This window comes from Grus americana, chromosome 5 (genome assembly GCF_028858705.1).
Source record: "Grus americana isolate bGruAme1 chromosome 5, bGruAme1.mat, whole genome shotgun sequence".
Classification (NCBI taxonomy): Eukaryota; Metazoa; Chordata; class Aves; order Gruiformes; family Gruidae; genus Grus; species Grus americana.
In genome coordinates, this window is record NC_072856.1 from 21,213,377 (window position 1) to 21,223,770 (window position 10,394).

At 38.7% G+C, this 10,394-nt stretch overlaps 1 protein-coding gene across 5 annotated transcripts in view; it reads left to right on the forward strand.

The window, feature by feature from the left end:
- LRP5 (LDL receptor related protein 5) overlaps window positions 1-10,036 on the forward strand; it is a 254,917-nt gene extending 244,881 nt beyond the window's left edge. For 4 of the 5 annotated variants that reach the window (XM_054826766.1, XM_054826770.1, XM_054826767.1 and 1 more), the window contains 2 exons: window positions 1,381-1,481; window positions 2,105-10,036. In XM_054826766.1, coding sequence (XP_054682741.1) covers window positions 1,381-1,481; window positions 2,105-2,366 — 363 coding nt within the window. In that variant the 3' untranslated portion in view covers window positions 2,367-10,036. The remainder of the gene's footprint in view (window positions 1-1,380; window positions 1,482-2,104) is intronic. The other variant, XM_054826769.1, reaches the window with a different exon arrangement.
- Window positions 10,037-10,394: the final 358 nt, after the last annotated feature.

Sequence of the window (10,394 nt, forward strand, 5' to 3'; positions counted from 1 at the left end):
GGTGAAGGGATGACAGGACACTCAGCCCATCCCGGAGCCCGCCCCTGCCTGACTAGCCCCCTTTTATGGTGAGCATGTCACATGGTATGGAATAGCCCCTGGCCAGCTTGGCTCACCTGTCCTGGCTCCTTGTGAAATTAACTCTATCCTTGCCAGAACCAGGACAACTTGAGAACCTGGCGACAGGCATCCTGGCTGTATTTAATCTGAACACAAAGTGGTGTTGATGCAGCCTAGGGTGCTAGTAGGAGAGAATTCAGAAGTAGTATGCAGTGCTCCTCCAAGGAAGAGGATTTCTGGAAGATACTCTTGGGGCGATTACTCTTCAATCGCCACAGCTGGCAATGGGTGATATTCAAGCTTGTCTCCCCTCACATGAATCTGGATGCAGGGCTTGTCAGTATTAGTAATGATGAGCTCAACTCAATGGCCAAGAATCATTTTGCTAGATGCTGCACAGTGAAGACCAAACAATGATCTCCACGCCAGTGATTTTACAGTACTATTATGAGAGAAGAACAGAGGCAGAGGAAGGATGCTATCATGGTCACTGTGGCAGGCCGTGGCCTGGCAGAATGCCCAGGACAGGCTGTTTACAAGATGCTCACATTGGTAGCAAGGCCCTACCATCAACAGCAATGCTGTAATTTTCCACATTGAAAGGGATGAGGTTCTCTCCTTGTTTTTAGGCCAGTGTCCTGCTGGCTGTGTCAGGGGTTCTGCTTCCTGCTAGGGGAAGAATCCTAAAGGATTCTGAAGCATAATAAACTGTTTTCCTAGTGTGAGGGTTACCAGCAACCGTGTATATGCACACGAAGGCTAGGGCAGGCTATAACTATTTTTTGGCTCTTCGACTCATTGGATTGTGAACTGCCAAAATGATATGCTTACAGAACAGCAGTAAAAAGGAAGTTTTAAGGGAAGAATGGAGTTGATTAATTATAGTAAAGGAACTTGGCCTCCTGACCCTACTATTGACTGGGGATATGTTTAGGGGCTGGGAGTGGAACAGACTTTGTTTCCCATTAGCATCTGCTGAGGATGATACCAGTCCTTTTGTCCAAGGAATTGCACTGAGATTCTGCAAAACTAGGTTTAATTTCCAACTTTACCCCAGCCTTCCAGCATAATAACTCATGTGGCAAGGAAGTAAATTCCCTGTACTCTGAGAACTTTGAAGGCCTGCAGTGTACCTAAGCCCAGAGTAAAGTCTCGTAATGAACTTCTGTGATCTTTAAGAATGCATTAACCCACCCAAGCAGCAAGGAGAGAAAACTAAAAGAAGGATGAGTGACAGGGTGAAGACATAAATATTTTCAAAATAAGTAGAGTTGTATAATTAACCCAAACTTTTGCACTGCTTTTTCCTATTTTTCCTAGATCTTGAACCCACCTCCTTCCCCAGCTACTGATCGCTCCTTGTATAATGCAGAGATGTTCTATTCCTCAAACATTCCTTCAACCACGAGATCTTCTTACAGGTACAGATCAGATAAAAAGGTTTGATAAATCTTCTATTGATCTGTCCTTTAGTTCTGGATCTTAAGCAAAATGTTCCTGTTCAGACTGTACCTTGTTCAAAAAAAACCTTTCCCTCTCTTAATAGGTGACCATTCAAATGGAGGTTATGCCAGTGTTGATGTTAAACATTGGCTTTGTGTTCTTATTTTGACACAACAGGGTTTAGCACTTTTCAATACAGTGTTGCTGAGTAATAATGCAAACATGTAGGTTATATTGCTATGTAACAGTCACTTAGCATCCTGTATAGAGAACGTTGGTGTTTTCTGTTCAGTTCCTCAAGCTTATCGTAAAACTCTTTGATGAGTCAACCTATTTGTTAATGACTGGGTTAAATGGTCGTGGTGGTCTCCTCTGCCTGGTCAGGGGCTGCAAGAATGCACTGCTGGCTGAGAGTAGTTCTGCCATTCAAATTTAACACAGTACAGGTATTTCGTGTTCGGTTCCTATGAAAACCTGAATTAAGGCTCACATAGTATGAATGAGCAGGCATCTTGGCTGAGGACACAGAGCTGTTCATTTTCAATCTCTTTCTTTTTCCCCAAATTGCAACTAATGCATGTGCTTTTTTTTTTTTTTTCAGGCCATACCTTATACGAGGGATAGCTCCACCCACAACCCCATGCAGCACAGATGTTTGTGACAGTGACTATACTACTAGTCGATGGAAGGCCAACAAATACTATATAGATTTAAATTCAGACTCAGACCCTTATCCCCCTCCACCCACACCTCGCAGTCAGTACATGTCGGCAGAAGAAAGTTGCCCTCCATCTCCTGCCACAGAACGAAGCTATTTTCACCTCTATCCCCCTCCACCCTCTCCTTGTACAGACTCCTCATGACCTCAACAGAAGGAACTTTTCCTGTAAATATTTTAAAATATGAACAGATTTAAAATATATATTTTATGATTTAAAAATAAATCAGGGTGGGAATTAAAAAAAGAAATGTGAATAAAAATGGGTGGGAGGGATGGGGCTGTGAAAAATTGTACAGAGGAAGAATATTTATAAAATTGATTTTTTTAACTTAATTTCCATTCTTTTGTGCCATATTTGCCTTTTTGAAGTCATGAAAATTACTCATTCTCCAAAGGATTTGGGGAGGGAATGTTGAGCCTTTTTGCATTTTTAAGTCACCTTTTTACATGCAAAGTCTATGTAATTTTTTTTTTATTAATGTGAGACAAGAAAGTGAAGTGGCTTGTGGGAGGAGGAGTCTAAAGAAAGATGTAAGTTTATTCACAGAGAAGAAATACATGTTTAAATAAAATTGTCAGTATCTCATCCCTTCACCACCACTGGGAGAAAACATGCAAAGATCACAACCCTCAGATGCTCCTGTTTGCAAGTGAGTTGAATGCTTCCCAGCAGAACTTGTATGCTGAGACTTGGATTTCAAACCTCCCTCTCTATTTGCTTAGCATTGAACTGGAAGAATGCTTCTTTTGGTCAAACCTTCCAGCTTAACTAGGTCCACTGGCATCATGCCCTACCTCATGTCAGTGCCACTCAGCACATGGCCAATTCTGGAACTGATTCAAGCTAAAAAAGATAACCAGCCCTAAAAAACTTGTTTAGCTCCAATCAGTTCCCCACTTGACTGAGTGAATGGTAGTAAAAGCAGTTGTATTGACCTATGGGTAAGAGCAAGGGGCAAGTTTAAAGTAGTATTTAAGCTAAGAGAAATGCCTGGCAAACTGCAGATTTGGTCATACTCACCATTTTAATTGCAGTGAAACCAAGGTCCTTCGTCCTTCCTTGTGAGGCTTTGATTACTTTTTTGGAAAAGGCTATAGTAGTCAACTGCTTCTCAAAATAAAGTGCTAGTTCTCTTTTTCCCACAGTCCCACTGTGCCAGGTCTCTGAGATGTTCACTTGATCAAGTGTTAACTTGATCAGAGAATTGCTTCATCTCTAATGTTCATTTTCCAAAGTGGAATGATGTGGTCACTTGTATTCATTTAAATGAGGAAAGTTGTTTGTTTTTTAAGCAGTGTTTGTAGAAAATGGTATAATCTACATCGCTCAATACAAAAACATCTGCCATTCAAACAGTTTAATCATATCTCAAGAAAAAATTGCCACAAAATTAGTTCAGGTTTAGAAATAGACAGAAAGAGCATGGGGGAGGAAGGAGAGGAGACAAATACTTCTGTCTAATTATGTTGAAATAAAAAAGATAAACTCTCATACAAACTGCTGTAACTGAAGGACATCGTGATCAGCAAAGTGCTCATGTTCCCAACTCCTACCAAAAAACCCCCTTTGGGAATAGGGGGCTAGGATCAGTCCCTTTCAAAATACAGAAGATAAATTTTTGCTTTGATTGCTCTCTTGCTGTAACAAAAGGGATTGGGTATTGTATGGCACTTCATAAATTCAGCTGTGGTGATGAGACTGTGAGTGCCTACTTCTTGGGACATCTGAGGAAAGTTCTGAATATGCAGACTCACACCTGTTTCTGCAGCTACTGAATAACAGATGTGTTGGGCCTTGGACAGCCTTAATATTGTTCGCAATAATGAAAATGTTTGTCTTGTTTGAACTTAAATTGTACCTGGTTTTGGGTCTTTTTAGCAAGTTATTTGAAAGCACATCAGAGGAACCCTACAACTCTGGGACAGAGGTCTTTGTTGTGGTGGTGGAGGGGCTGGGATCACAGTGTTCTGATCCAGTTTGCGTTTTCGGATATATTAATCCAGATGTGTTCTTCCTATCTACAGGTTCAAGGATAGGATTTGTGCTGTTATTGGTGTGTTACTGAAACTCTTAAAGTAGCTTTTACTACCTTCATGTCTAAATTTTCATTTGAGAGACTGAGCACAAAGAAGATGCCCACCATTTTTCATGGAGAAAAATACAGCATTGGAGAATACAGCATTGGAGTTTAACAATTGGTTCTTTCCCAATCCCGTATCAATATTAGTAATTCTGTAGTATGCCAAGAAGGACAAGGTCATAGTTTGTTACTCTTAGAGTGACTTGGCAGATCTCTGACAAGTGTTAATGATTTGGTGAAACAAAGTAATTCTCATGTGATCGTGTTTCAGTGAACTAAATTAGGAATATAGATGGACAGGTTATTTTATGTACACATCAATCATATAAAGGAGTATTTGTTCTGCATTACAGCAGTTGGTAGTCCAATTTCATATCATATGTAATTTTGTGCATGATAACTATTCACCATTTATAATTGTGGTTTAATCCAGCACAATGATGAATTCGTTAGTTCAGTTGTTTTGTGTTACAGTTCTAGCTTAGAGACATACTACATTAATTTTCGTGTACTCCTGTGATGATACTGGACACAAAGTTACCGTGATTTTTTTTCCCATTAAACCACTGATCTTTTTAAAGAGCCACAACTATAACAATCCTAACCACTTCAGCTGAAGACTTGTATCATATTACAAAGTTTAGAGTTGAGTCCAAGAAAATTAGCATTCTTGCTGAGAGCTAAACTGTCTTAGGAGTCAAATTCTTTTGGAGCTTAGGTATTCAGAAGGAAGGAAGCACTTGCTGAATGGGGTGAATTAAGCATGTACATTTTGATTTCATTTGGACATTCATAGCTTCTTGCTGCTGATATTTGCTGAGAAATTGTCTCCTCTGCGGCACTTGAAGTTTGGTGATCAGAATCTAAGCCCCACAGTGCTCCATAATACTGACTTTAAAAATCTCTTCTAAAAAGAATTAACATCTTGACATTTAAATACTAAATATTATTTTTGATTGCTATAGATTATATACTTTAAAACATTTACTGCACTCCTTGTGCTAGAAAAAAAAACAGAATGAAAATTTTAGTGACAGGAGCTACTTTTCTCCAGAAATATCCTCAGTGTGCTCTTAGTGGTTTCCATCCTGTGAACTTGCAGGGTAAAATGTATAAAATAGGAGCTATTTTTTTAATAGATCAGGATGAGAGAAAGAATAGCAGGGAATTAGTGAATGCATATGACAAGTTGTGGCAGTTCAGGGCTGAATAGGAACTAAGTGGGAGAAAGTTGTAATTTGGTGAGGTTTAGGCATAGTTTTAATAGTGCAAAAGTTCAGAAAGCTGGGTGAAATGTTGTAAGAGTTCTCCTCTGAGAACTTGCAGGGGGATGCATGTGATCGGACTACCTGTGTGAGCTTGTGAGTACTTGAATCAGTGTTTTCAACTATTATTTTACAAGCCCATTATGACTGCATATAAGCACTTGAAACAGCTCAGGGTGTAATATAGAACTGTGTCTGGAGAACAGCTAGCAATAGGCAAATGATATGGTTGATTTTGTGTTACATTTAAAGGACAGCTGACCTAGCAGAGAGCAGTTTACCTGCCTTCAAGTGCAGTCATGAAAGCAGCTACTTGGGTCATCTTCTGTAGAATTTGTCCTATCTCTAGGAAAGATGTAGCAGTAGTGTGAAGCTGTAAGGTAAATGGACAAGTCATGATCTTTGACAGTGAAGTATTCTTTGATTTCAGGCAAATTTTTGTGTAAATTATAGCTTGACTTTATTTTAGCTAGACTGGTCAACAGCCACTGCACGCTGAAATTTTCAATGGAGGTAATTAATTTGTTCATTATTGCTGGATGATTTTGAGGAAACTTCATTAGCGCTATCCCAACTGTCTTACTGGTTCAGTTTTCTTCTGTTTGGACACATTGCTAAAGAGCACTTCAGCTAAGGTTAAAAAAAATCTGTATATGTATGACAAATAACGTTTGCTTTAGGAGTGTCATAGTACAAAATGCCCCAAGTCTAAAAATGACACTATGCCATTATCAACATGTTCTAAAGAGGAAGGCAGAAATGAGTGGAAACAAGTTTCTTCTTTTGGAATAATGGGTTTGATATTCAGTAACAAACCTTGATCTCTCTGGTTTGCAAAGGGTGCAAGCACTTCCCTAAAAGTTCTGATTCTTTTCAAAGTAACAACAAAATGATCTCTTCCTTAACACCTGTTCTATGCACCTAGGATGGGCCTTCTGGAAATCTCCAGGTCCATTTATCCTAGATCTGTTTTCCATCTGATATCTAGGTCATATACTAGATCTAGGACTCATCATGTTCTCCCCATTTTTATTCTAACTGTGCCTCTTGGATTCTGGGGCAATGAAAATAGATTTGGAAGCAGGGGCACTCAGTAAGGGCTAGTCACACTGGGCTGATGTGCCAGTCACAAGGACATTCTGTTGCCTGCAGGGTCAGATCCCTTTGCTAGGCAGAGCTTCATCAGAGCCTCTGGAGCATGTTATACTACTTTATGAGCGTGGTCAGTCAAATTTCACAAAAGTTGTGTGTCCGTTTGCTTCAAGGATTTTAGGAAGCAGATCTTTTCTGATGTCAGTCATTTTGTTGGGGTATATGTTGAGTGGGTCCAAATGAGTAGCTGTGCTTATAATTGTACTACAAATGATAGCCATTAACGTCAGGAAATGAAAACAGAAGGCAAGCATGTTTGTTCCCAAGAATTAATAACACACAAGACTGCCTGGCATGGAGCCCTGAATTAGAAGTAACATATTTGCTGTTACAGTGCTGAAGGACATTTTATAAAAGTCCATGTTTGGGCAGAGCCTTAGACAAGCCCCAGTCAATGACAGTAATTTACAGATCAGTTATTCAGTTGTTTCTATGTTTTTTATTATGACTCCATTATGAATTATGAGTGCAGTCCTCACTGTAAATTTGGCTTGTCCGTAGAAGATTTGGGGAAGGATGAATCCTAAATTCTGAGAGGTGTCTGCTGGTTCTGCTGCTGTTCCTTTAAGTATTGCAACACTTTCTGTTCATCATTAAATGTAAACCCCCCTTTCTTCAGCTACTGTAAGTTTAGCGAAACAGCTTAAGGTATTTACCACATGTTAAAAGAAATATTAATATACATAGGTATTTTCAAACTTTTCATGTCTTCTAGCTCTTCTTCCTGAGAACACTTACTCTAGTTTTTGTAAAGGGTATTTTTCTTTAATTTGTTCATTTTGAGGTTGACCAACTATGCTGTGGGCCTTTTCACATAAGATCATACTCTCTGAAGGGGAAAAAGGCAAAATTGGTTTTAAATCAATGTTAAGCCTGCTGATAGGAATGATGGAAACCAGTCTGATACAAATGGCTTCGGCATTCCACAACAAAATCTGTGAAAACGTCATGTCCTGACATACTGACAGTGCTCCCAGCCACCCATGACAGCAAGTTGCCACATCCTGGCTGTTCCCAGCATGAACCATGGCCCTTGTTGCAGCCCACCTTTGGACTCAGGGGCTGGGTTCTCTCCAGCCAACACAGAATCCTGGTGGATGGACGACCACAATGGCAATATCTAATTTGGTCATTTTATATTGACAAAATATGTGCAGAGAATATGCTTAGAAGGACTTATCAGTGGAGAAAAGCAAGTGACAGCCACAGGAAGTGACACACTAATTCACCAGCATTCACATCTTTGAAAAGCAAGTACTGCCACTGACACATCTTTGTCTAAATAAGAATGACACTGCTCCTGTGACAGCATTCCCAGGGTAGCTGTGTTTCACAAAGGGAGCAATATTCCAGTTTAATTTGTACAGAGATCCTGCAGTGTGTAAATAAGTACCAAAGTATTCTGGTTGCAACTACGAATGCAATAGTTGTAAATGGAATTCATCAACCTACAGAGATAAAAGCTGTTGAAAATGGAAAGACTGCTTTGCTGTTGTACGTGAAATTTGGAGGGCATCATAAAAAAAACTCTAACCCAGACTGCTTTCTTACTTATCTAATTGTATCGCAATTGCTGCTATTGTAAATGTACATGAATATATAAAAAGTACCAAGAATTTTTATGATAAAACACACACAATCTTATTTATATTTATATTAAAATGTGTATTCTGCAAACAGCCTAATAATTACAGCTTTATATGTATATCATTTTGTAGCATTTGTTACTACAAAAGACAACCAAACGCAATACTTCAGTGCCTTGTGTATTTCAAACAGTTCAGCGTATTACCTGGGGAAAAAAGTAAAGCCTTAAATCACAAGTGCCCCAGAATCATATGTAGATTGTACTCCACTGGTTTTAACAAAGCTTTGTATCATTGTTAGGGTTCTATTCAGCTAAAATACATACATTCACAAGTTGTGGAACTAATTGAAAGATAACAACTGAATTTTTTAGAGCATGCATGTCTTGAATTTGTAATATATTGGAATTTCTCTCAAATGCATTATCTCAAGTGAACTTTGGTTTATATATTCATATCTATTTCAACATAAATCTTGATACCTGTCAAAAATACATAACTTAAAAAAAAAAAAGCCACTAACTGACGCTTATGTATTTGGGGATTAAATTGACACTATTTTCAGATTGTCACCACAGTATTTTTCATTAGAGCCATAAAATCTTTGTTGTGTTACAGAAAGTCTGTACTAATTATTTTTCCAAGCATGGCCTTCTAGCATGCATACTGTCTTAAGAAAAATCTTTTGAGGCTTTCATCACTTCAGACATTAACAATTTTCTGGTCATGAAGCTACAATGTTTCTTTATGTTAACAAAACCAAAGTCTTGTTTGAAGTAACTGGTATTTTGTATAAATATCTGTACAGATAACAGACTCTGCATTTGTACTATAGATTGTGGGTGGATATATATGTGGATTTTGTTTTATAATAAATACTTTTAAAAGAAGATTTGATTAGCAGCCCTGTTTATGAGCAAAGTTGTTTCATCATCTACAGCAGAGACAACCAGCCAGTACCACAACTGTTTTAAATACTATTTAAGACAAGCATAGTGTTTCTGTCTCCTTGTTTTTAATTTTAAAATGTACAATAACAGCAAGAGCAGGGAGGTGGAGAGGTTGATTGGAAAACTGATCTCCTTTAGAATTACAATTGTTGGCTAGCTATAGAACTTAACACAAGTTTGTCAGCATCATGACCTTATCAAAAATGTTACACTCCATAGGAGTAATCTATGTTTTGAGTAGAGCAGATCGGATCTCTATTTCTTTTTTTAATTGTATGGTATCTTTTAAACTGACATTATAGGATGTCAAAGTAAATCTTTTAACTAATGACTTTTTTTATTATGAACACACTTGACAACTAGTTCCATGTGAGTCTAGTTTGGTTTTGATTTCTGCAGTCAATATTGGTAGTCTCAGATTTGTGAAATTTACCATCTTAATCTAAAAGTCAAAATAATCTTTGAGATAGCCTTTCTCCTGCATGCTGGTTAGATGAGACTCAGAATGAAAGAAGTCTTTCTGAGCATTCATCAGCAGTCCTGGTGATGTCCAATTCCATTTCTTTGGATTTTTCTCTATCACCTATGATTAAGACACATTTGTATTTTGAGGGGAAAAAAAGAAGGATCTGGACTTCTGGTGCTGTGCACAGCCTGGAACAGGCCATCCATCATCCTATTGTGTTAGATACATTGGACCAAATAACCCAGAAGAACAGATAGTTTTTTAGGATTTCAAATGACATGAAGCAGAGCGGTCCCACTCTTCTTTCCACTACTGCTGGCTGTAGCTGGGCTTTCTCACCTGAGAAGATGCACAAGTTTTTCCTCTTTTGGAGGAGACCCTGACTGACACAGTGGGTAGTTGCAGGGAGGTGTTTGATACACATATCCCACACAAGGAATACAGATTTCTGCATGGCATACCTACCATTCCTGCTCCTCTGGTGCCTTAATCCCAGATGTTTCAGGGTCTCCCCTGAAACTGGAGGAGGCAGTGTTTTCTTTTTGCTCCAGAAAAGCTTGCTCAGCTGTCTGACTGGATCTTTGCAGTCTCACACTCCCACAGCTTAGAGATTCCTTAATGTGTTAATTGGGAAATACAGCTCTCTTACATCATTTGTCCCAATGAAATC